This window comes from Dipodomys merriami, unplaced genomic scaffold, assembly GCF_024711535.1.
Source record: "Dipodomys merriami isolate MVZ:Mamm:240054 unplaced genomic scaffold, mDipMer1.0.p SCAF_16, whole genome shotgun sequence".
NCBI lineage: Eukaryota > Metazoa > Chordata > Mammalia > Rodentia > Heteromyidae > Dipodomys > Dipodomys merriami.
In genome coordinates, this window is record NW_027202937.1 from 15,421,963 (window position 1) to 15,449,852 (window position 27,890).

At 38.1% G+C, this 27,890-nt stretch overlaps 1 protein-coding gene across 5 annotated transcripts in view; it reads right to left on the bottom strand.

The window, feature by feature from the left end:
• The window catches only part of Carmil1 (capping protein regulator and myosin 1 linker 1), a 288,276-nt gene that overhangs the window by 79,111 nt on the left and 181,275 nt on the right, over window positions 1-27,890 (bottom strand). For all 5 annotated transcript variants that reach the window (XM_070024433.1, XM_070024432.1, XM_070024431.1 and 2 more), the window contains exons 16-23: window positions 23,500-23,604; window positions 20,165-20,234; window positions 13,163-13,244; window positions 12,097-12,196; window positions 11,953-12,007; window positions 7,268-7,440; window positions 5,049-5,117; window positions 1,589-1,682 (exon numbers count right to left, since the gene is read on the bottom strand). In XM_070024433.1, the coding sequence (XP_069880534.1) occupies window positions 1,589-1,682; window positions 5,049-5,117; window positions 7,268-7,440; window positions 11,953-12,007; window positions 12,097-12,196; window positions 13,163-13,244; window positions 20,165-20,234; window positions 23,500-23,604 (748 nt within the window). The remainder of the gene's footprint in view (window positions 1-1,588; window positions 1,683-5,048; window positions 5,118-7,267; window positions 7,441-11,952; window positions 12,008-12,096; window positions 12,197-13,162; window positions 13,245-20,164; window positions 20,235-23,499; window positions 23,605-27,890) is intronic.

Sequence of the window (27,890 nt, forward strand, 5' to 3'; positions counted from 1 at the left end):
AATGTGAAAAATACATAAGCTCTGCCTTCAAGGAATTTTTGGTCTGTTGGAGGGGAGGAGGAGGAAGGTGAAGGCAGATAATTTAAAACAATGTCCTAAGGCCAATAACATAGAGAAACATGAGGAATCCTAAGAGGAGTGTCCTCCTCAGGGAACAGGGTGCTGTGTGAAGTGTTTTTGGATGACCAGACAATTGATTTCAATCCCAACAGACATGCATGCTGATGTGGAAATTCTCAACAGTGGCTACACTATAGAACAGCTCTCACAATCAGGAAAGCTGCTTTGAACAGATTTGCTAAATCCTACTCTGTTTTTGGGGTGCTGGGATTTGCACTTCTGAGTTCCATAAGGTAGAATAAAACTGAAGTTAAGAGTTGGTAAGAAATGGAGTGGGAGGTGGAGAGAAAGCAGATCTTGGGCAGAATTCTCTGTGCAAAGGAGACTCGGAAGGAGGGAATAATGCTTTTAGTCTGCTCAGATTTATCCTGAAAGTTTCTTTACCACAACATAGAAAAGAGACAAGAGGAGCCAAATGTGGCAATGGTCATGGTGAGAAATGGTAAGATTTGAAGAAAGGTATCTGTATGGAATAGAAGGAAGAAAGCTAATGTGATCAATCTGGGGAAGGGAAAAATCAAGCTTAAGAGACTAGAACAAAGATTTCAAAAGCTCCCTAAACAGCACTGTAGGTGGAATAGACTTCTCGGGGTAAGATATTGAGCACATCCAAAATGGAAATCAAAGTAGCAATAATAAAGAGAAAGAAAAAGAATGACACAAAAGGCAAGCTACCTAAGCCCACAGTAGAAATGATGAAGTCTACACCATCAGAAAATACGTAGGCCCTCAAGGCAAGGAATCCATTATCCGCCAAGTTTGTAGGAAAGGAAATAGATGTGCATATGGATTTAAATGCATATATAGATGTTGATGTATACCCATACATACTATGCATTTTATAGATGGTGAAGTAAGGTCTCAAAAATAGTCTAAACTTCTTTATAAAGAGGCAAAATCCAGGTCCAGTGGCTCACACTTACGATCAGAGCTATTCAGGAAGCTGGGATCTGAAGATTGTGTTCTGAATCCAGCGTGGGCATTAAAGTCTGTGTTAGAATCTCATGTTGAGTTAACCATCTAAAAGCCAAAAGTGGAGCTGTTGCACAAGTGGCAGAGTACCAGCTTTGAGAGAAAAGACTAAGGGACAGCACACAGGCTCTGAGTTCAAGCCCCTTCAAAGGGGAAGCAAGATGAACCCGACAGCAGGGAGGCAGGACAAGTTGTGCCAACTGCCATTCAATTCCTCATATTCTCAAAGAACGATGGGGGAGTTATCTATGCTCTGGTGCCAGCACGGTTTTGCTGAAAGACTGTTATTGCAATCCACTGAAATTTTGACAAGTTTTAGTCTTCACAATTTTATTCCTCCCCCAGTCATGCATTATGCCAGTCGTGATCTTAAAAATACGTGTAAAAAAATAGAAAGCTTTCTAAAATAACAAAGCGCTATTCATACATTCAGAATCATTACTAGCACAATTCTAAAGTGATTTTTATTGTAACTGAGCTATTGATTTGTCAGTACCTTTTGTAGAGCCTCTTCTGTTTTCTCAGGATTCGTTTTAAGAGCTTGAGAAGCATCATACATGGGAATTGGCATAAATCTCAATGTGTAGTTCCTAAAGACAAAATTATATACTCATTTTAAAATAACTTTCTACTGCCTTTAATTCAGCACTCTGTTTTTACAATCCAAAAAGATAGCTAGAAGCTGCAAGATTAGCTTAAAAAACAACTCAGTCACCAGATCACCAAATCCCTACCTATCTGCTATACAGAGAGAAGACTGGTCTTTAGTATATACACATAGATCATTCATTGTTCATTCATATGGTCCTATCAAATTAACACAGCATTGAGGAATGTGATTTGCTGTTGTTTTGAAACACACCAAGCAAAACATTTTCAATGGGGATCAGAAAGATAAGACTAAAAGAAAGTGTAGGAAAAAATATCCACCAGCAACTTGCTGCACGGGTTGTAGTAACCCATAGAACGAACTTGGGTTGCTATATTGAGTTGAAAGCAAAGCCATTAGCATATGCCCTCAAGGAGTGATTGTCTCTAGAATATGCCACTGGGAAAGGATGTCCTGCCTGGCTAAACACCTTGTGACCCCCGAGAGACCTTTTGCCCTTGCTTTTAGCTTCAGCTAGGTCTAAAAACCACATGACACAATTGTGGAGTGCAGACCATATATTATGTCATTGTTACTGGCAGGTTGGTTAGACAAGTGAGTCATTTTGAGTAAGAAGGACTTACAGAACTCTAAGACAGGCCTCTGACTCTGCTTCATTCTGGTACGTACCCAAATGACTACTAACATTTGCTATCTATACAGTACATGTCTTCTTCCTCCCATTCTGAATTGCATTTGTCCATTTCTATAGCCTGGTACTCGACGAAAAATCTTTTGGTGGCAACTGAGTTGTTCTCCTTATGCACTGGAACTACACAATACATTGCCTTGTCTTAGACCTGCAAACAATAAGCCTCACTCATGGTGTTTGTCTCATGGACGCTGTTGGTGTGTAAATTAATAATTGGGTCTTCAACTCAGGGCCTGAGTGTTGTCTCTGTTTTATTTTGGTTTTTTTGTTGTTTTTTTTCTCAAAAGCTGACAACTCTAGCACTTGAAGCTTTTTGTGGTCAACTGGAGATGAGTCTCACAAACTTTCCTGGTAATACTGGCTTTGAACTATGATCCTCAGATCTCAGCCTCCCAAGTAGCTAGAATTACAGGTGTGACCCCACCAGTACCCAGCTAATAACTAATCCTTAAAATACAATATTATGAAAAAATTAAGAAAATAATCATCTTGTAATAATAGTAATTTAGGTGGACGTTATTTTATGAAAACAATATTCATTCAGTCCAACTTCCAGGATGACTCTATATAGACTCAGATAAAGAAAAGGAGGTTATTTCTACATCTGTAATTTTTTATTGTAGCTTTATTTCAGCAAAGTTGTTTGGTTGTCCTAAAAGAAGCCAGCCAACTGGAACGAAGAGAAAATATGTCTTCTTTTATAGCCTTGAGGACTTTCCTTTCCCTCATCCAATTTTGATCATGTTACAGATCAGCATAACTTATTTAAGCCAAATGTGACTTTAAAGCATTGGTCTTGGAGACAGCACACATGACAGACTGGGATCAAGGCAGGCTATAGACCATCTGGAAATGTTGGGGACTGAGTGTACATGCTTGGGCTTCTTGTAAGCTCTACTCTGGGTTAGATCTATGACAAGATCAGAGTGGCCGCTGTGACATTAGCACCCAAATGCAGCTGTAGATCAAAAACTGTTCTTACAAGGGGGTTCTGGATTGTAGATGGAGCTGTGATAGGTGATTCTGTAATCCCAGAGAGATTTGGGAAGGAGGGTGGCCTGTGGACTTACTAGTGTAAGATGCTTTACCCTTATTTTATGATGGCCCAAGGTTAGCAAAAAGAGACTGAATGAAGTGCCCCTAATTGTGTCTGAAATACCATGCTGGGCCAGAGAGTTCTTCACAGAGCCCTTCCAACACAAGGAAATCTGTGGAAACACACAAGAGTGAGCACTTCCTCTCCTTTCCCAGGGAGGGTCTTCTATCCATGGCTCCCTCTTTCCCACCACATTTGAATGCTAAGAATCTGCTTTTGACCACTGCTGTCCTTATAACATATGAAAGTTGTTGATAGCAAGATGACAAAGTTCTTGTCAGATTCAGGCAAACTATAGCCAGGAAGTGAAGGGCTCCAATGAGCCTGTCCTAAGTACATACTGATTCAATTCAAGTCCCACAGAGATTCTTTCTCATTCTACATGTATCTTAAGGCTTTGTATTATATATAGATTTCTTTTTTTTGGGGGGGGGGGGTCCGGTCATGGGCCTGAACTCTGGGCCTGGGCGCTGTCCCTCAGCTCTTCAGCTCAAGGCTAGCCCTCTACCACTTGAGCCACAGTGCCACTTCCGGCTTTTTTCTTTTTGCTTATGTGGTGCTGAGGAATCGAACCCAGGGCCTCAGGCATACAAGGCAAGCGCTCTACCACTGAGCCACCTTCCCAGCCCATATAGATTTTTATAATAGAGTTTATCTCTGTCTTGTGTGTGTGTGTGCTGGTGCTGGGGCTTAAGGGTTTAAACTCAGGGCCTGAACTTTTTTTGCTCAAGGCTAGTGCTCTACTACTTGAGCCATGACTCCACTTCTTGCTTTTTGATAGTTTATTGGATATTGAAGTCTCATGGACTTTTCTGCCCAGACTTGCTTTGAATCATCATCAGACCTTGGCCTCCTGAGAAGCCTGCATTACAGTTGTGAGCCAGTAGTGCCCAGCTCTTTAATCATTCTTTAAGACAGCAACAGCCAGCTGTGGTGGTTGCAGGCCTGTTATCCTCCCACTTGGGAGGCTAACGAAGGAAGCTTATGAGCCTGGACTACACAGTGAGACAGTATTTCAACACAAAACATAACAAAACAAAACCAGATTGCGAAACTTGAGACAACATGTTTTGGACAGAATACTTGCTCTGCAACAGAACCTTCACAAATGAGCTGATCTCATCTCTCACCTTGGGTCTTAAGATTAATCAACTTTGAATCTGAGTAGGTCCAGTGAATATCTCCCTTTGTGCCCCAAAAATTTTTGCCTTGTTTCAATTCCTTTGAAAGTACCCATACTTTACAAGGGCACATGTATTCCCACTGTAATGTTTTGCTATTTCCAGATAAACACTATACTTTGGAGGATCTTGATTGTTTTTTAGTTTGAAATATAAGAATTAAAAAGGCCAGTGAAAACCATTTGTAGTATTCTTTCCAGCATGCCCAATACATCAGGAGAAAGTTAATGTCTTCCAAGGCCCTAAGGCTGATTACTGTACAAAAAACTCGGACCCAGATCTAGTCCCTAATGTATTTTTGCTTCTACTGTTCTACATGTTATACCAACACCACTGGCTCTCTTGTATTTTTTCACAAAGGAATCCATTCAAACTTACTTTTCCATAGCAACAGCTATATCTTGAAAGCCTTGTGCAGTGATGTTGTTCTTGTCCCATATTACAGTCCTGTTGAAAAAAACAAATAATAGAAGTGATCAGACTCTTGGAAGTGAAGAAAATGTTTCTCTCTTTGGGTATCTATATCCTATGAGCAAGAAGATGTATTTCACAACAATGTCATTATGTCAGCAAGGAACAGTGATCAACTTCATTTCAAACACAAGGGTGAATGTTTGCCCCAGTATTATGTTCTTTGGGGAGCTGGTGGAAATTAAACCCAGAATCTCATGCATTCAACACATGTGCTCAATAGCTGGCTCTACCATCAGTTCCAACATTATATTTTTAATTTATCACTTGGGTAATATGAAAATATTATATCTATACCTAAAAGCAGAACACTTAACACTGCAATACCTAACATTTTATCATCTAGAAAGTTTTAATGTCTGATTCCTCATTTATCTTCCCAACAGTACCTTTATATTAGAAACTATTTGCAAAAAACAAAACAAAACATGATACTTTGCAAGAGATGGGAAACATATGCAATTTCAGGTACTGAGACTTTCTCCATTCTAAAACACTAAAAAGAACTCTGTCATATACTCTTACATTTTCACCAGTTTCTGCCCTACTGTGATCAATCCTAAGAACTTTGCTCACTGTGCTGGCAAGACCTCTGTTACTATAAATATGAAGTTGTTGACGTGTTAAGCACAAAATCTATTTTAAGGGGAAAAGAATTACTTTACCTTCAGAATGTGTATACATCAGAGGTATTTTAAAATTTGTCAGCTAACCTTGACACGTAGGAATCAATCGTTTCCAGTTGCCTAGATGATCCCAGCCCCACAACTTTGTTTTCCTGGCTCTAATCTTAATGACCTTCTCTGCACAGACACTGACCTCCAAAGACACTGTTGCTGGTCTAGTCTTTAGCTTCAGTTTAGAAAGTAGGTTCAGATTCTGTCTTATGCTAAAAAGAGGAAACATTAAGAAAGAGCTCTAGGGGAAGAATGAGGGTTAACTTTTTACTCACCAGACTGATGAGTAGCTGGTGGCAAAACCTGCTTGATCTTTCTGACAAGGTGAAGGCATAACTAATCCTTAGGAAAAGGCATGCTTGCATGATGCACTCATGCCTATAATCCTACCTACACGGGAGGCTGAAATTGGGAGGATCCAGGCTACAGGCCATGGAGGAAATAACTTCATGAGACTCTATCTCAAAGAATAAAATGTTGGACATCAAAGTGTGAGGCTGCTCTCTCAGTTAGACAGAGTATAACTAGAATCATGATACAGGCTGCACCTAAACATAAATGCAAAAGGCTAACTAAAAAATAATGAAGGCAAAAGGGTTGAGGATATGGCACAGTGGTAGAGCAGTGGTAGAGCCTAGCAATGCAAGGCTCTGAGTTCAAACCCAAACACTGCCAAAGAAGATGGAAGGGGAGAGATGGGGACAAGGTAAAAATCAGCCACGCTTAGGAAACATTATAGATGAAAACTGTCAAGCAGGACAAGTTAAAAGTCCAAAGTGAACCTCTCGTATGCCTTGTGTTCTAAGTTTTTATGTTGGCAGGGGTGAAGAGGGAGCAAGCACTTGGCCTCACACCAAGTACGAGATGTTGAATAAGGACATTTTGGTCAACAAAAAACTACAAATTCTATTGCCTAATTATGTTGTGGCCTATATAGTTTATGTAAGCACATTCTGTGACTTTGACAGAAAATGAAATCTACCAATATATCACTCAAAATGTATCTCATCCCCTGACAGGGCAATATGTGAAATTGTGAAAGTGAAGCTAGAGCTGCACTGGACAAGCCAGGAATTTGGAGATCCCAGGACTGTAGACTGAGCACAGTCATCTAAAGAGAGTAGCCATGTGGACACCAACGGTTGTCTATCCATACAGACAGGGCTGTCCAAGCACTCTGAAGTTCACACCACACCATCATGTGACCCGGGACTATACATGGTGATGAAGTATTTAATGAATGTGGTACTCCCCATAAAATCTGTCATCACTAAGTGATACAAAACCATGTGGGAAATGTCTGTCATTACTTCTGACTGTCCAGCTCTACTCACTTAGTACTGCTTACAAAACCCTCCTTGTTCCTTACTGCCATTGCCCACAGTGATAAGACAAATGTTAGTTCTATAAGAGCACACGGTCCCCGATTCCAGGGCAGGTCCTGCCTACCTGAGCTTGGTGTTGATCTGCAGGGCTTTTGCAAGCATCTTTGCTCCCATGTCCCCCATCCCATTCCCACTGATGTCCACTTTGGTCAGAGAAGTGTTGCTTCCCAGGGCATTGATGATGATGGTGACATCAGTCTTGAGTTTGGAGTCAGCCAGGGATAAGGACTGAAGAGGCTGTGGAGCAAACACAGGCTTCACTTAATAGTCTTGTCAAAGCAGAGTCACTTGCTAAACCTATTTTCTGGAGTATAACAGGATGGCCCATTGCAGTGTCTGATTTTGGACATACTGCCTAAATACACTAGTAATAGAACCTGAAGGTTCTGGCATTAAACAGACTTTTAGAAGGAAACATGAAGAGTGTTTTACTGACAATGGTAATTAGTCCTCTCTTCTTCTCCTTTTTTTAAAAAAAATTTTTGTGCCAGTTCTGGGGCTTGAACTCAGGCTAGTCACTGTCCCTGAGCTTCTTTTGCTCAACATTAGCATTCTACCACTTGAGCCACAGTGCCACATTTGGCTTTTTCTGTTTATGTGATACTGAGGAATCAAACCCAGGGTTTCATGCATGCCAGACAAGCACTCTACCACTAAGACACATTTCCAGCCCCAGCCGTTCTCTTCTAAGGGAAGCTATGGACCAGTTCTATTCAAGTAGGAGACGGGATGTGATAAATCACAACACAAAAATTTCTCAGCTTGGATAGAGTTGCCTTGTTCCTTTTTAGTCATTCTATACTTACACAAGGTTAAATGGCATCTTAAAATACTAAGAAGACAAATGTAAACTGAAAACCAGCCAAGATGAACAATGTCCAACCAAAGAGTGTTTACTGAATATTAAGGACTTCTATCCACTTTTTACATGGCTTAATTCACTTTCGCCTCCTAGTCATCTCTAATTCAGGTACCCAGGTATCACTGTTTTCCTTATTTCCCCAATATGAAACAGAAAGGTAAAGTGACTCAACCAAATTCATGTGACTAGAAAGCAAGTGAACTGAGTAGCAAACAATCTGAATAATCTGGGTCCAGATTTGGGGACTCAGAGTAACTATATCACATTGCTTCAATTAACTTTTCCTAGAGATTGACTATTATCCCTTAACTTCATCTTTTAAGTTTCAACCAGGAAATAGTTCTATAATTAAAAGAGAAAAATCAAATCTGTGTGATCTTTCTTGCTTTATCATATATGGTATAGTGAATCCAAACCAGCAGACTTACTATCCATTTAAGCAAGAGATGGACTGACAGCTATTTAGACTGAGAGTAGGTTTTGTTCAGCCTGTAGCGTATGTGACTAAATAAATATACCAATGTAAGTTAGGGCTTCTTACATATACCCAGCTCACTGTACTTTGTTGTTTTCCTACTTCTAGGAGCCATTTGGGTTTACAATGCTTGATATAGGTCACGACTTATCAGGGAAGGTATGATTTCCAGGGCTTGAACCAATATGGCACTAAAAATAGAATTCAGACCTGGGGGAGCTGGATGTCTTTTGGTTCGTATGGAGGGATCGAGACTGCTCCTATTTCATAAGCAACTGTGACATTACAGGGAAATGAATGCAAGGAGCATTTATCTATCATCAAATTCTACTCTATGGTGCCTGGATGGTCTCTCTAATAACCCCATTCACAGTCTAAGGTCTATCTCTGTCTGCTCACTCACTCCACACTGATTTCCAATACAGCATGTGAGAAAGGAGCATCTACCGAATGAGTACAGGAGACTGGCAGGTACCAATCACATCAAGAGTCCAACATCAAAAAGGCAACATTGTGTATTTGATTCATACCAAGTGACTATACTTATTGTCCATCCAAATTACATCATGCTTTCCAAACTTACCTTGTATGTGGTAAATTCCAAAGGCAATAGCATACTCATTAGAATCAAAATTATGAAAAAAATTAACCAGTAAGTACTAAGGCAATTAAACTGCCAGACCAAGCTATGTACTGGTGGCTTGGGAGAGCTGATGGGAGGCTGACACTGTAGGAATCAAGACTCAAGGCCAGTCCAGGTAGAAAGAAGTTCACAAGACTCCTTCTCAATGAAGAATAACAAGTGGTGTCACATGCCTAGCTAGAGAGGAAGCCTAACATGGGCAGATCATCTCCATACAGGAAATAGCCTATCAGAACAATAACCAGTAAAAATCAGGGCTGGTAAGAATGTTTGCTTAGCAAGTATAAAGCTCAGAGTTCAAAATCTCCATACTTCACACAGAGAAAACCCACAACTGAGCTTGAAGTCTGCTTATGTTTAGACTCACTTTGGATTGGCTCACATAAAATGGGCTTTAGTTTTCTTAACATCTTACATTCAGGCAAATGGAAAAGCAACTAAAAATGCTTTGGATGTGGGCCACTTAGTGTTTAAAATAAAACACCAACAATTACTACTTTAATCAAAAGCCACAGTCACATCTCTCATAATTTCAATAATCTCTATTTAGATACTAAGAAAATGATACATAATGGCTTCTTCTTAATACTGGAATACTAACAACTCACCAAAGGAGCAAGCACCAATTCCAGCACCACATTCAAATTCTAATACACTCCAGTTAACACTTAAAAATAATAGGCAGAGTCATTAATGCTTATTGCATGCAATTCTGAAGAGCCAGAAATGCATGCATATTTATAAGGTCATCCCTTTTTGATTTATTGCATTTACACACAGTATTACTATCTGAATTCTTACTATTTCTTTTCATAATTTAACCTCAGATTCTGCCTCCTGGCTTCTGTTAGTCCATGGGGAAACACATACTGTTTGGTTTGTTAGAATACAGGTTGTAGGTAATACTTCAGAACAAGATTCTCTGCTGACTTCACCCTCACATGGGTGCAATAACCTGAAAATCACTGTCTTTAGATGAAATTACAATGAAGCCCACTGTGTCTAGATTGTGAAACTGAATATATGGTATGATTCTGAGTAAGTTGTCTCATGGGCTGTCAAAAAATGAGTTCTATAACAACAAAGAATATCAAAAGCAAAGATTACTTCTGCATATGTCAAATGCTTAAATAAAACAAAAAAAATAAGCCCAATTGTACCAGTGTTCTGTGAAATATTTGAAATCACAACTGTCAACTTCCCATTATTTTAAATTGTTTTGCATACTACTAATTCAAAAATAGGGGGAAAACCTAATATGGTTGCTTTTTTGAAAGATACTTACTTTTAAGTGACACAAAAATAAAAAGGATTCATTATATAGGCCATTAGCAATACACTAATCAAACACAAAACTCCACAGAACTTGCAGTAAACTTTATCATCCTCAAACAGTTCTTACATGAAGTCTAAATATCTTTAAGTAAGAGATTTCTAAAATTACAGGAAGTTTGAAGATCTTTATGCAATAAGCAAAAACATGAAATATAGAGTTGTTATAAAATATAAAATTCTCCAAATTCTGTGCTAGGAAAAAAATAAGGGTGAACATGAAGTATGAGTTTATAGTTTCCCTGATTTGTTAAAAATGGTCCAATACTGGCAAATATTAAACATAAATAAAGCAAGGTGGTGAAAAATCAAATTAAGTATGCAAAACAAATAGTGTAATTCTGAAAAGTCGGGTTTATCAGAATATATGGAAGAAGAAAAGTATTTGGATTCATTAAAGAATAATGATTTTAATTTTTCGGCCCACAGGTTAAAAATTCTTGTCATACAATAAAAAAAACCAGAGGACAGATTCTTGCAATAGATAGGAAGATGAAGACAAGGGCAAGTTCAGTCCTTCTACCCTTGGGCCTCATAACTTTCTCAGAAAAGTCAGCTGACTCATTTAATAGATTTGCTATTAATTCCTGGCAAGAATTCAAGAGGGAAAAAGATAATTTTTCAAAATGTGACATACTTCACCTGATGAATTTAAGAAATCACCTGATGACCTACAAGAACAGCTGTTCCAAAACACAAATGATGTGATTCATCACAATAGGAATACAAATTGATGTGTATTTTTAGAAACTCTAAAAGCTGTATCATTTAACCAAATAGAATTTTGTCAGGAAAGGGTCAAAATCTTACCTGAGAGTTTTCATACATTATATGGTATGACATATCAGTTCTAAACTAAATGAATCCATGATAGAGTGCTCCTACTTTGTAAAATATCCTTTATTTTTCTCATGCATTTTAAAGCGACAAAATAGGATATGATTTAAAATTAAATTTCTTTACCCTGAATTAGGTCTTGGCCAGCAGTAACTACAGGGGATTAAAATAACAGGAGGATTCCTAGGGCTCAAGAAGCAATTTAAGATGGGAGCCTTAACATTCTACATAATCACTTGATGAAGTCCAAACCAATATACACAGTGTTTCTCAGCATTATATTAAGGTCAAAAAGTCAGTAAGATTGTCTGTAGATTACTGTGTTAGCTAAAGTTAGGTAAATTAAAAGATAGGCTCAGGAGTCAATTTATACTTTAAAAACTGTTATGTACAATCTTCCTTTAGTAATGAATTGAATGAAGAATAAAATCTTAAAATACTCTACAACTCTATTAAAGAAGATACATTCCATTAAAAAAAGTAATGACATAAAACATAAATAAAATTATCTGAAAGCATTTAGGCATTAACCCAGTAGAAACAGCAGGAAAATGGCAACAGACAAAAGATTTTAGTCAAAGTGTTTAAAATTATACTCACTGAGTCTTCTTCTTGAATCATCTGTACTAAGTTGTCCAATACAGGTGTCAGATTTCTAAAGAGATTTTAAAGATGTGGAATCAAATCAAAAGTTTTCAGGAGGCTGGTTATTTTCATCATATTAAAAAAATTCAAAACTCTTACTTGGATTTCATATTATTAAAATTTTTGCCTAACGCCAGGTGCTGTATTGATCTGTTCTTACTGAGCCACACTATTAAGGTAGATAGGTCAGATTCTAAACCTGGAAAGAAGCAAGAGTAAATAGAAAATCAAAATACATGTATTTAAATGACTTCTCATTGTTGACACACAATTGGATAACTTCCTGTACCAAGCTCAAGGTCCAGAGATACAAACCTTTTATTGTCAACAGAACTTAAAGCTCTCCTGAGGGACAGTGCCCAGGCCCAGAGTTCAAGCCCCACGATCAGAACCAAAAAAAAAAAAAAAAAAAAAAAGAACTTACAGCTCTCTTTTCAAGTCCTATTAATTCATAGGGATAAACTCATTCTCTACTAAGACTTATCTAAACCTTTTATACAATCAGTAGCTAAACAAAGTCAGCAAGATTTGAGACTAGATAATGGCAGAATCTCATCTTTTCCCATCTTTATGTAAGAGAAGATCCCAACCTATTATTCACTGATAGGTAACCGTAAACAAAGTTTTCTATACAGATTCAACAGGCTCATAATACAATCAGCAAACTGAACCTAATTAAAGAGGATTAAGAGCATAGCTTTACTACTATCAAGATTGAAAAAAGTTGGGCTCAGGTTTTACCAAAGTATGGATGTTATTATTATTATTTATTATTATTTAATGAGCTATTTTCCTGTAGTATTTAGTCTAGGAAATCAACTTAGTAGAAAAGCTCTCTTAGAGCCGGGCACTGGTGGCTCACGCCTGTAATCCTAGCTACTCAGGAGGCTGAGATCTGAGGATCACGGTTCAAAGCCAGCCTGGGCAGGAGAGACCATGAGACTCCTATCTCCAATAAATCACCAGAAAACCGGAAGTGGCGCTATAGCTCAAGTGGTAGAGCGCTCGCCTTGAGCTGAAGAGCTGAGGGACAGCGCCCAGGCCCAGAGTTCAAGCCCCACGACCGACAAAAAAAAAAAAAAAAAAGCTCTCTTAGTCAACAAATGCAATAATTTGCTTCAAATAACTTGCTTCAAATAGCATTTCCATTACTTTTCTGACTCACCATTGTCAGAGATGTCTAAGCGGGTGATATTGTGTACTTCAGCAATGCAACCTTCCAAGACTTGAGCCCCTCCTGACCTCAGCTAGAGAAACAACCAAACACAAGTCAAGCCCTCACCTATTGCAATTATAACCAAAACTTAAAAATAGGACAAAAGAAAATAAAAATATAAAGTTTATCTACCCTAAACCCAAACCAAACTATTACCAATGACAAAACGTTACCATCACTTGATGGTATGGAAAATAAAATACTTAATTTAAATAATTTAAGTTAAAATTTAAGTTTATATTAACTTTATACTCTTTACTGATATTCATGCACACATGAAACTAACATGTTTCCCAGGAAACTAACATGTTTCCCATCCCTAATTTGCTGCCTCGAATACTTACACAGTGGCCAAGCTAATGAAAGCACAAGGAGAAAAATAAGACATTATCAATAGCAGGCAGAACAAAAATAAAGAAGTCGAAGTCTCTCTCAGTATACAGTGTAAAAAAGCAAAAATACTTCTAACTAAAATGTGTTCCTGAGACAAAAATAAATTTTTTTTCAAGAAAATAACTGATCTTCAGTTAACAAGACTATTCAATTAAATTTAGAGGTTACTAGGTACCTAAAATTCCCCAACAGCTAAAGCTTTCCCACAATAGTAAAAGCTTTTCCATTACTATAAATGAAAAATCCTTTTAAATAAATTTGCATAATTGAGCCATGTGGGTATGTGTGCTTATAAAACTGGTTTTTAAATTTTATCTCACACACTAGTATTATTTTTAAAAAAGCCAGATCAAGAGAAGAAGGCATGTGAGGTACTATGCCTAACTGTTGAACACTTTTCCAAACGTTAAAAATAAAACCATGTTTCTTTCAAAAGAAATGTCCTCTCATTCACACAAAATGGATCATTTTAGAAAATACTTATAATTTTGAGTTATATATCTATAGCTGAGACAAGGGAAGAAAAAAGCCCTAAAATCTAGACTCTTTAATAATCCTGCCTCAAGATCACGTACCAATTAAAAAGGTGGGTAATTTTTTAAATTTAAATATAAAGTGATCTCCACATTACCTATTTTTCTCCTGTAGTCTCCATTTTTAATAAATTTATCTGGGGAATTTTCACACATAAAACTCAATAAATAATGCAGTTTTCTCTTATGATATAAAAAATACCAATTAGCATCTATTTCAAATGTCCAACTCCTATCAGGGTATAATGCCAAGTAGCATTTTTAAAATATTATTTTGTTATATATGAAATCTTTCCAAGGTTGCATGTATGATATGGTTTAATATACTTAGCCTTTTCAGTTTTGCATTCATACCTGGCCTGACATGTAAGGGACAAAGAATGCTTACCTCCAGTCTGGTTGTATGAGTACCAGATTAAATAGAAGAATTACCTTGAAAGTTTCTACTCCTTTATTGAAATTTCTTACTCATTTCAATTTTTAATATCTGGTGCTCTTTTTCTATTCATTATCAATGGCAATGAATCATGGAATAATCTGCAGGAACTGTTCCCAATGGAACCACCTCTCACACCTTGACCTTTTACGTCTTCCCTGAAATATCAGCGATTCTTCTGGTACTTAGAAGGAGACTAACCTTAAAGAATTCATTTTCAGCCTTTATCTGTTCTTCTCCTGAGATGGGACTGAGAAGTAATTCAGTTTTCTTTTCCTATTTTTTTTTCTTTTTTTGTCAGTCATGGAGCTTGAACTCTGGGCCTGGGTGCTGTCCTTGAGCTCTTTCAGCTCAAGGCAAGTGCTCTACCACTTGAACCACAGCGCCACTTCCAGTAATTCAGTTTTCTAAAACACATCACAGCCGGTGTGAGAGGGCCCACCTGCATTCCCAGATCCTCTAGGAGGATTGTGAGTTCAAGGCCAACTGTGCTATAAAAGGGAGAGGAATGCCTCAAACAAAACATTATAGATAGAGGACAAAACAAAATAAGTTCTGAACATATGTCTACTGTTTCCTTTTAGTAGATGGAGACCCAGAGATGATGCACTACTATGGTATGAAACAGCTTTGAAACTCTTCTTTAGGAGCCCTTCTCAAGAGCCTTGAACACCTATTTCTTTGTATATCTGAACCACTGCCAGGTTGTGCACTTTAGAGTGAAATTAGGATCAGCTGCAGGCCATTCAGGGGCATATTTATGCTGGCTACAGAGGGAATACTGTTTCCTGTCCCAACATCAGCTATGGCTATAATTTCATAGACTAATCCTCCTTGAAAGATGTAAAATATTTTTGAAAACAATACCAAAAAATATTTTGGTAGACACTAAATACTTAGAAACCTAAATAAAATAACTAAATAACTTAGAAAGGCAGTATTAACCAATGCTTTAAAGTAAAATAGACTAAATGAGGATCCTCTCCAGATGAGGATCTCTCTCCACTCTCCAGTTCCCTCCAGATAATGGTTCACATGTGTTGGACCCAACCTATGGCAATGAGCCAAATGGCTCACATGTGTTGGACCCAATCTATGGCAATGAGACAAATGCTGTTTCTTAAAACTATTAGTATCCTCACTCAATAGCTAAGAAATTGGCTGGGGGAAAAAAAAGCCATTTCATAAGCTAAAGGAGACCTTTGATTTCAAATCACCTGCCCATTGAAATGGCAATCTTTTATCATCCATTACTACATTGAGTCGTTTTCATATTTAGAAAGATCATTTCTTTTAGATACATGACCAAGGAAATTAAAACAAAGTGATAACATAATCAACATGAAATGCCTTGAGGAATAAAGAAGGGTGAATCTTTGGTTAAGTATTGAAGTCATCTATAAATGTAAGATTAATTTCAGAACCAGGACTTTAGTCTTCACAGATTGAAAGCAGAGAGGCTAAACTTTTGGGTTTAGTTCTCTAAATAATTTTTTTTTGTTCGGTTGTGGGGTTTGAAATCTAAGCTTAGGTGTTGTCCCTGCACTCTTCAGCTCAAGGTGAGCATTCTACCACTTGAGCCACAGCACCACTTCCGATTTTCTGGTGGTTAATTGGAGATAAGAGTCTCACGGACTTTCCTGCCAGGCTAGCTTTGAACAACGATCCTCAGATCTCAGCATCCTGAGTAGCTAGGATTACAGGTGTGAGCCATTAGTGCCCAGCAAATATGTTATTTTTATTATAGGAAAGCAACTACCTAATTTATAAACACCCACAGATAATATAATAACAAGCAGTATAGATTTACTCTCTGTGAAGGAAGTATAACATAAAGCATATTTTTCCACCCACTGACTAAGTTTGAAATGCCTCTTTTTGGGGAATATAGGAGAATCTAAGATCGACAGGATAAGTCACCAGGAAAGAGGAGAAAGAATAATAAATGGACCTGATACATGACTCCTTTAAGAATAATTTGCTTAATTTGTATGCTTCCTAAATAGACACTTTAATTTTTACTTTAAGATTCCTCCCAACTCCTAAGGAGCTCAACCACCATATTAGATGATGGTCATTTACCTTGTATGACACCTAAACAAAGATTTAAACTGCATCATTGAAATTTTTTTCCTATAATAGGAAGTGGATCTAGATTCCATATCAAGGTATTTTACATGGAAAATAGCAAACAATTTATAAACATAAAACACATCAAGGTCATTTTACAACTGTTCTGCTTCTGTAGGTTGGGGAGAGTCTCATCTTGGGAGCAGCACCTGTAGGAGGCACTGAATTCTCACTGTGCCCCACATAAGAAACTGCAGGACCACACTGTCCAAAACTCTCCTGCTTGGGAGAGCGAAGGAAGGGGTGACACTGTTGAAAAGGGAATGTCCTCTTTATCTGACTTATCTGACTTTATCTGTTCATTACCTTTACAATAACAGTTGGAAAAAAAAACTTTCCAGCTCTCTGCTTTATACCTGCATCATCTCTATGCTTCACACTTGGATCTGCCCTTCTTCCCAAGTCAGTTATCTCTCTAGATGATACTTCCTACAATGACTGTGGTGACAGGGAAAATTTTCACTCCTCACTACATTTCAGATAAAGTTAGATTTATCCAACTATGAAGAAGAGTTAAGCACAGAATTCTTCAATGAGTTTGAAGAGTGTGCCATTTGTGAAGAAAGTTGTCTCTACCATGGCTTTATAGACAACAAACAGAGAAAGGGCCTTAGGGATCAGTAAGCCAGTGGTAGAATTATTGCCTAGAATACTCAAGGCCTTGGGTTTAAACCAGAAAGGAAGAGAGAACAAGAGGGGGTAAGGAGAGGAGAAGAGTGGCAAGAGAAGGAAGAGAGAGAATGAAAAAGGGAGGGGAGAAGAGCAAAATACACAGAGATGTGATTTTAGAATTTCAAGTTAGTGGAAGTTTCTTTCTGAGAGCATTACAGAAATTCTAAAGTACCAAACGTAAGAGACATTATTAATACACCAAGTGCCAACCATTCTAACATGGATTACATGGTAATGCAAAACATGCTACAAGGGAAGTTTACTGTATTATGAGGAAGAAAATTACAACATCTAGTTAAATTTGGACATGTAGCCCTGAAAGGCAAAATTTGACAAAACACTACAATGTAGAAAAATAATTTTGCACTAAGTGTGGTCACTACTACTAGAGTTCAGGCTGTAAGATGGGAAGAGAGAGCGAGAGAGAGAGAGAGAGAGAGAGAGAGAGAGAGAGAGAGAGAGAGAGAGAGAGAGAGAGAGAGAGAGAGAGAGACCTCCCTTTCTCAGCAGTTCTCTTATAATCCATCATAAAGCCCACAATTGCATTGGAATCATCGTTACAATCATTGGTTGATAATAACAATCATAATGGTCAAACCCACTTTCTAAGATTAATCATTTATATTGAATCTTGTTTTAATTTTTTAAAAAAAGAGTGAACCAACAGTTATATAGAATTTTATGTAATTATCTAGACTACCTTTTTTGTCCTACAAAAATACTGAGTTTTTATATGGTTCACCTAATATTTTTGTCTTTTGAAAGTTCTCAGCAGATCAGTGAAATTGAAGAAACAAGTAATATAGCAATGCAACAGAATTTTTCAAGCCATTTTTGAGAGCAAAATAATCACTTGTAATATTCTAATAATCACCACTATCAGAATTATTATTTACATCAGAAAATCAGGATAGTGTGTTTTCAGTATGGCTCTGTTAGTGAGTGGCATTATTTTGGCTTCTCCAGAGCTGATGACTATTCTAGCCTTATCAATAAATAATAAAGTGTTAGATTGGTAGTAGTCAAGATCTCTAATTATGATAGTAAATTCACATTATAAGCCACTGCTAATTTGGTACTTTGATAGGGGAGGGCAGTTACCTTTATGTTAACTTCTTTTGGATGGAATAATATTTTCCAACCCCCTTCATTTCATTCCTCTGGTATTAAAAAAAAGTTCTAAAGTACTACTAAGAAATTAATTCATATAATCACAGTTGGGTTCTACTTTTTATAGTCTGTCTTTATAAATGAAAGACAAATGATTCACATATCAATGTTCCACAATACGAGATAAATTTTTTAGGGTTTTAAATTTTTAATAGTTTTTTCCTTTTTCATACAAAACCAGTGAATCACAAAAGTGATGCTCACCCCAATCAAAATTAATGAAGACTCCTACCCACACTAGTAACTTGGATGATACGATCTCAGTCTTGTCAGTTTCTAGAACTTTCAAAGAGATAAAGTGCTAATGTTCTTCAATATCTAGTGTTGGCTCAGTTCCACGATTTTGTGAGGAGAACAATATGATGGAACACAACAATTTGTTAGAACACAGTATGAAGTATGACACAGACACTGCTCTCTAGAAAGCTGCAGAAGCCAACTTAATAACTGTGTAACGTACTTTGGAGTTCAGTGTCCAAATGTGTATTACAATCGCTGAGCATCAGACAATTAGAAAAGAACAAGATCTCAAAGGGCCAAAAAAGTCATGGAAAAAATTCAGCAAAGAGACCCAAGTATTGGGAAATTAAAAGAGCAAACAATCTGAAGAGACCCTTTTCAAAGAAGAGCTCCTTTAACCTCAACCCACTCACTAGAAGAGCTACTAATATCATCTCCACTTGGCAGGCACAGAAACTGAAATTCAGTGATATCAGCGAATCCACCCATAATCACCAAGTCCCCAAGCATGAAGCATACATAAAGACTGGCCTTGGGCTAGATCTTCAAAGAGCAGGATGTCTTAGGAAGGGGAAAGAGAATAGAGTAGGCAAGTTAGTTTCAAGAAGAGAGCACAGTACGTCTACAGAAGATAGGGAAAGCAAGTTTTAGAAAGAGCACAGTAGGTCTACGGAAGGTAGAAGAGAGCACGGGAGGACTATGCCAGAACTAAGGAAGCAGAGACTCCCACCACCACCCTGAGCAGAGATGGAGCCTGACAGGCTAGGTGAAACCAGGCTCTGAAAAAGTCATGTGGTTTATACTTACCAGCTCACACCAACTGAAAGTTTCAAGGTAGTAAACGTTTAAGTGTTCTCTAAAGTATAAAGGCTTTAATCTTGACTCTTCTCATTGGATCTTTGATTCTAAGTGCTTGGTGCTGCTGTAAGTCCAAGAGGCATTTTAATTTCTCTGTCTTAAATCAAACTATTGAAATAGTAAAATTTATGAGATGGCAGCTATTGTCTTTTACATTCTCCAAATCTAAATTCAGCTACACACCTTTATCCTCTGTCATGCATGCTGTATTTTACCTTACTAACATTTGTTTATTGCTTTATATCTCAAGGTTTCATCATAAATTACTCAGGCAACAGGCACAAAGAATGGGAGGGAAAAAAATAAGTCATTAACAATACACATAAATGCTTTTCTGAACACAGTGTTCTGCTTTCAATAAGACTTGCAAAATGCAGAGTATCTTAAATTCATATAATATGTATTTTTCTGCTACATTATACCCTGGTAGAATCATTGTACCATGCTTTTCCCAGGAAAAAGGCAAAGCAATTTTGAGGCCATTATCTAACCCCGTGCAGAATCTTAAGGTTGTCTTACCTCACAGTTGCTGAGATCAAGAGAAACCCCCTTCAAGCTATGATTACAAGACAGGCCCAGTAATAGTGCTCTAAGGGAAAGAAACACAAATATCAGGTACAATTCCAAACACACACACACACAGACACACACACATACAGACACACACACACACACACACACACACACACACACACACACACACACACACACAGACACACACACTTCACTATACTGAATAAAGCCTTGAAAAAAGAACACCTTTTCTAAATAACAGGTCAAGTGGTGCTGTGGCTCAAGGTGTAGAGCGCTAGCCTTGAGCTGAAGAGCTCAGGGATAGCTCCCAAGCCCAGAGTTCAAGCCCCACGCCCGACCAAAAAACAGCAAAAAAAGAAGTCTCACAGTTTCTAAATAACAGGTCAAGCAAAAAGCAACCACTCACATTTTAAAATGCATCCTGACAAACTGAATTTTAAAAAAATGGAAGGGGAACACTCCTCTGTCTCCCAGGCAGCATTTGTGATGATAAATGTAAAGCTTGATAGGATTGCTATTCCAATGCAAATAAACCAATAGCACGTCTAACTGAGTATTGAAACTGTGTTCATCACAGATAAATTCCCACCTGCATCTGCTTGAGAATTGCTTTAATAATGCTTAGAATATTAGTAGGCAATTGTTATTAGAGTAGCAAAGCAGAACTGGTTTTCCCTCAGCAATATGGTGAGACAGAGTCCAGCTCCATGGTATTCCAGGTTGGGAAATAATGAAAGCTAGAGATCTTGATTAAAGGACTTCAAGACCTGTGTGGGTGGGGTAGAAAAGCACTGGAGATAAGAAGATGCAGGTCTTGAATTCAAGTCTAGAATCCTGATGGGACCGCCACCTGTAGGACCAGGGCAAACCCCATCTCTGCTGTGAAAAGGAATGTTTTAATGTACAAATTGAGAAGTTTGGGCTCATCCCTCTGATATCTTTTCTAAGAATGTGAATTGATTCCACTTTTACAAGGCAGTCCTATAAAAGCCAACATCACTGAATAAGCTTAACATCAAGCATTTGCATATGCACATCACATCCACAGAATTATATACTACAGGGAAAAAAATGTCCTCCCTTAGGCCTTGTGAGGGACTCGAAGCTGAGCATGTGCCTTCATGCAGAAATAAACACTGTGAATATAACTAGAACACAAAGCAGACAGTGATAAGCACTGAACGGTAGTACTTCCCACCTTGAGTGACTACCTACTTGTTCTCCATGTTCCCAGGGAAAGAACCTTCATCTACAATATACCCAAACTACCCCACCAAGACAAGGGTCATGTGAAGTGTGTGAGGGGGGGAATTATTTTATTCAGATCCCTGAGAATTTCTCCTTCCCATGATTATCAGGCCTCACCCACTGAGAGAGAACTCGTGCCATGGAGACCAAGAGCTTGGCTGTCTAGCGCTATAAGAAATGGAGACATGACTCAAGCAGTAGAGTGGCTAATTAGCAAGCAGGGAGCCACCTTGAGTTCAAACTCTAGTACTACCCAAAGGGGGAAAAAATATATCAAACACCTCTACAGTTAGCTTGAAGGCTGGAGGTGAGTATCTTTTGTTTCTTGTTTGTTTTCTTTTTTCATTTTAAAAAATCCAGTTCACTTGTCCCTACTCTAAAACACTATCCTATGAAAGTTTGGGTATATCTGATCTATGGACACATCATTTTGCTTCTCTTTTCCAAAAAATTGTTTTCTTCTCCTTTCTTTCCTGGGAGGCAGTATTTGGGACTAAGTAAGAGGCTAGTCTCTGATTCTCTCCCTATCACTACACACTAGTTAATTTTGAGTACATCAGTTTGGGGAGAAGAGATCCTCAAGTCCTATCAGTACAATGATAAAGCCTGAACATTATCAAAGAGTCTCTTATTATTTCTAACACATGCTGAATGTTTAACAAGTACCCATGCATTTTATGTAAATATAGATAGATAGATAGATAGATAGATAGATAGATAGATAGATAGATAGATAGATAGATAGATAGATAGATGGAAGGAAAGTACTTCCTATTTTTCTTACATATAGATTAAGGCCAACAAAATAAATGGTGTGCTTTAACTATAGAAGGCCCAAGATTAGAAGGCAATGACTCATGAGACCAGTAAAAATAAATAACCCATAGAAACCATTCTAAGGAAAATGAAGCAAAATAGAACAAGTACAACAAAGCATACTGAGAATGGGGGGAGGGGGGAAGAGGAGGGCCCACAAGTGTTATGTCAAGAAACACTGTTTCTTGTAACCTGATGGTAGTAAAACCTCCTACAGAATGATCTGCTCAATCCTCAATCACCACTGCAACAATTCAGAGAAGAATTGGTCCCCATCTCTGGAGAGGTAACACATGGTAATTTTGTAGCTACACATTTAATGAGCTTAATAAAAATACTCAGCTAAGGAGATGGGGTTGAAGAAAGGGGGAGCATGTGCTAGGATGCAAAGAGGAGGGGAGGAAAAGTGAGAGAAGAAATGCACTCCAAGGGATTCTAGGACAAGGAACATTCTTGGGATACATGGAAAAAGAATTAAGTGTCTCTGACAGCATACATAACCATACATATTTGAAAATATCTTTTTTATGCACAGCAAGAAATTAGCTCTCTAATTCTTGAACAGTATACTTTTGACATTTGCTGGCCATGGTACACAGAAATCTCGAGAATAACAAATTATTCCCAAATCTTGATTCACCTAAAAAAATTAACTATACTACTACTACTACTTTTATATAGGGATACTAACTAATAACACGAAAGGAGTGCCAAGTAAATGCCAAACAGATAACTGAGACTTACCTTGGCAATTGAGATATCTAAACCCTGAAAATTAATTTCATTCTACATATATAATACATGAGAGAGTGAGTAATTACTGTTAGTATAAATTGTTTAGAATAAACATTGATTAGAACACATGGAAAAGAATAAGCCACAAATGGGCTAAACAGAGATTGTTATAGAAGTACTAACACCTTGGAGCCTAACTTTAAATAAAAAGTTTTATTAACACATATCAATTATGCACACTGGTGGGGTTCTATGCGGTATTTTCCATACATTTTTGGACCATTGCATATAGTCAGTGAGCAAGGTCACCAACCAAAGGAAGAAGTTTTTAACAGAAGATGCAATAACATTAATAGAGTACAATGTATACTATTTTAAATTTACACTGTCTCGCAGCAAAAAAGGCATCCTCATTTGTCTTTTCTGCCTTTGGGTTATATATCTTACTCCTTTCCTTCAAGAGTATTCATAATAACAAATTAAACTTTAAAAGCTCTAGAGAAAATGAATTAATCACTCACTTTAAAGGCTCAGGAGACAGTTTTGTGCCAGACAGGTTGATTTGCATCAAAGCTAGAGAACTACTAAAAAACTGCTTGAAAGATGGTGGGACTTCTTTTCCTTTTCTGAAAAAAAAAAAACAAAGAGTTATACAAGTGGTTATAGTCTCATCTGACTTGCTTAACTGCTTCTTCAGACACTGTGTAAGAATCCACAATTAGTCATATTCTCTGTAAAATGTGAAAGTAAAAAGAAGCCTACTGGAAAAAACATCCTGTATTATTAAAGAAGTGGCATAAGAGAGCTCAGATATGTCATATCATTAAGTCTATAAAATAATGTATCCCTATTCTTTGTACCTAATACTTGTATTTTAGCAATTCAATTAAAAAAAATTATCTTTTGTCATCATGAGGCTTGAACTCAGGGCCTGGGTACTATCCCTGAGCTCTTTTGCTCAGGGCTAGTGCTCTACCACTTGGAGCCAAAGCTCCACTTCCTCTTTTCTGGTGGTTAATTGGAGATAAAAGACTCTCAGGGGCTGGGAAGGTGGCTCAGTGGTAGAGTGCTTGCCTTTCATGCATGAGGCCCTGGGTTCCATTTCTCAGCACCATATAAGCAGAAAAAGTGGTGCTGTGGCTCAAGTGGTAGAGCATTAGCCTTGAGCTGAAGAGCTGAGGGACAGCGCCCAGGCCCAGAGTTCAGGTCCCACGACAGACCAAAAAAAAAAAAAAAAAGATTCTTAGGACTTTCCTGCCTGGGTTAGCTCTCAATCTAGATCCTCAGACCTCAGCCTCTTGAATAGCTATGATTACAGGCATGAGCCACCAGTGCCCGTCCCTTAATCTCAAAGGGAATTCTACGTTTGGAGTTTTAATATAAAAGGATATGTACATGTAAATACACACACGTGTGCCCTTGTATGCACACACATATACATACAGACAAGCCTTATACTACTAGAGTTATATCTCCAGTATTTTTTTGTCTTTTTATTTATTTGATTTAGTAACTTTTAAGATCAAGGTCCTTGTGTTTTTGCCTAGGGCTCTACTGGGCTTCTCCTACTAACATTTCCCTTATAACTGGGATTACAGGCACACTGTATCACCTTGGTTTTTGTTGAATGGGGCTTCACTTTTTGCTTGGGCTAGTTGGTCTCAAACCATGATCTTCCCAATCTCTGTTTCCCAAGCAACTTGGGTAATAGCCTATGTCACCACATCCAGCCTAGAGATGTGTACTTTTCATCAATTTCAAGAACTTTCCCACTGGGAAATGCAGGATTACCACCTGAATTTAGCAGTATATTTAGATAGTGCCTGGTATGGAGTAGAGGAATAGCAAAGGAAGTGGCATGAAGTCTTCCTGACAAATAATTTAGGTAACTACTATATATATACCACAAATCTACTTATCTCAGCCCAGCTCTGGTGGCTCACACCTGTAATCCTACCTACTGAAGAGGCTGATATCTGAGGATCACAGTTCCAAGCCAGCTGGGGCAGGAAAGTCCATGAGACTCTTATCTCCAATAAACCACTCGAAAACCAGAAGTGGCACTGTGGCTCAAGCAGTAGAGCGCTCGCCTTGAGCTGAAGAGCGCAAGGACAGCATCTAAGCCCAGAGTTCAAGGCCCATGCCTGACCAAAAAAAAAAAAAAAAAAAAAAAATCTACTCATGTCAGGACAAATATCAGAAAAGTTGAAAGATAAAAACTACAGAATGAAATGACTATGTTCGTCTGCTTAAGACAGCGGAAAGTGGGTAGATGGAACAGTAAGCTCAGGGACAAGGGAGAATCAACACCATATGATAAGAGTTAAAGAAAAGTAGGATGGTCACCAGTGAATCTAGTCTATATAGTCCTACCTATTCAGGAGGCTGTGATCTGAGGATCGCCAGCACTGGCAGGAAAATCCTTGGGATGCTTATCTCCAATTAAACACCAAAAAGCTACAAGTGGTGCTGTAGCTCAAGTGAAAAAAGCTCAGGGACAGCACCAAGGCACTGAGTTCAAGCCCCAGGACCCATACATAAACAAAAACAAAAACAAAAAAAGGAAGAAAAGTAGAATTTTAAAGTCCACAGGTAGAAACTGAATACTCTGCTTGTCACATTCTATTAGAATTCACAGGAGGACTAAGTCACATATGTAAAGCACTTAGCCTGAGGCAAAGTAAGCACTTATTATTTGATAATAATTCATAACAATATTGGAAGGATTCCTACATTGTCAGGGCACAGAACATCCCAGAAGTCAAACTCACACAAAGAAACCTGATAATATTTTATGTACAGAGGTCGGAAAAACTTGTCAATGCAATGGGGCCTGGGAAGGTGGCTCAGTGGTAAGAGTGCTTGCCTTGCATGCATGAGGCCCTGGGTTTGATTCCTCAGTACTACATAAGCAGAAAAAGCTTAGAGTTCAGGCCTTATGACTGGCAAAAAAAAAAAACTGTCAATGATAAAGTTTTATTTTAATTTTAATTTTTTAAATTTTTTTGTTGGTTGTGGGGTCTGAACTCTGGGCCTAGGTACTGTCCTTCAGCTCTTCAGCTCAAGGTTAGCTCTCTGCCACTTGAGCCACAGCACCACTTACAGCTTTTTCCACTTATGTGGTGCTCAGGAATCGAACCCAAGGCCTCATGCATTCAAGGCAAGCACTCTACCACTGAGCCACCTTCCCAACCCCATAAACAAGTTTTAAAAAACTAGACAGTTGCCAGGTGCCAGTGGCTCACACCTGTAATCCTAGCTCACACCTGTAACCCTAGCTGAGATCTGAGGATCACAGTTTAAACCCAGCCCAGGCAGGAAAGTCCATGAGACTATTATCTCCAATAAACCATTCAGAAAACCAGAAGTGGCACTGTAGTTCAAGTGGTAGAGCACTAGCCTTGAACTGAAGATCTGAGGGACAGCACTCAGGCCCAGAGTTCAAGCCTCACAACCAACCAAAAAAAAAAAAAAAAAGACAGTTATAGGCTATTTGGGGAAAAAGAGCTAAACAATCAGCATATTTACCTAGAAAGTTAAAAAAGTCAAATTAAAAGGGAAGTAAATTCTGGTGGAATATATATGATACGTTTTAAATAACTCAGACTTCCTGAAATAATATCTATATTGACATTTCTGTTTGATTTTTGATAGGCAAAGATGGTTAAATTGTTGTCTTTTTTTTTTGCAGGGGGGCGGGGTCAGTTGTGGGCACTGTCCCTGAGTTCTTCTGCTCAAGTCTAGCACACTACCACTTTGAGCCACAGTTCCATTTTCTGTTTTCTGGTGGATCATTGGAGTTAAGCATCTCGATAGACTTTCCTGCGTGGGCTGGCTTTGAATCATAATCCTCAGATCACAGCCTCTTGAGTAGCTAGGATTACAGGTGTGAACCGCCAGCACCAAGCTTATTGTTGTCTTTTTGAGACAGCTCATGCATGCCATGATCTCTTTCCCCTCTGCTGTGGGTCTATGTTCTAGATAGAGAGTCATCCTTCCCAGGCTGCCACTGAGGTGGCTAGCCCATAATGGACATGTCACAAACACCCACTGAAAAGCCATGGATGTGCGCAGAGGGAAGTGGGGGCTGGGAACAACCTGGCTAATCCAGACTGATACACTTATGAAATTATCTGTGAACTACAGAATGAATAGCCTAGCTAACAATCTACATCTCAATATAAATGCAGTGATTTCAACATAATTACAAAGGGCTTTCCATGACTGTATCTAGTAAGGGACTGGGTATTAAACAGTTTAATCACAGCCTTTCGTTTGCAAGACAAGGCAATTTGTTAGCACAGTTCTGCTCTACCAGCTTAACAGCTCTGCTGAAGACCAGTCATCACAGAATTCACCGTGTGGTGAACTCGAAAGAGCTGATTATACAGAAACTTTTATAGGCCGTGCTGTCACCTTGTAACTCAGTTACTCTGTCAATTATAGTGCCACAAAAGCATGGCCTCATAAACTGCCTTTAAACATGAGATGGCCAGTGAGCCTCAAATAAGACTCTCGGATACCCCCCAAAAAATAAAATACCTCGGAAACCCCGTAATTTCTTCTACCACAGTTATCTCTTAGGTTTTCTAACCTGACTCTATTGATGACTTTGTGAGATATGTCTGCTTTTTTTTAAAGTGTTTTGGGGTTTTTTTTGCTGTTATAAAGATTTTATCACTGTAGAAGGAATGGACTAAAAGTACTTTGATATGTTGATGGATAAACTTGTAAGTTATAATTGTGGAATAAAACATACCACAAAAGTACATTTTCCAAATGAGTGAGGGTTAATCCCCTGAAGATAGAAAGCTTTTAAAAAGTAAACCAGTAATTATGGACATCTTTTAAACATTACACAGTATAGTATGTTGTTAAAGAGTACACAACAAGCAAAATTTTACTTGTAGCC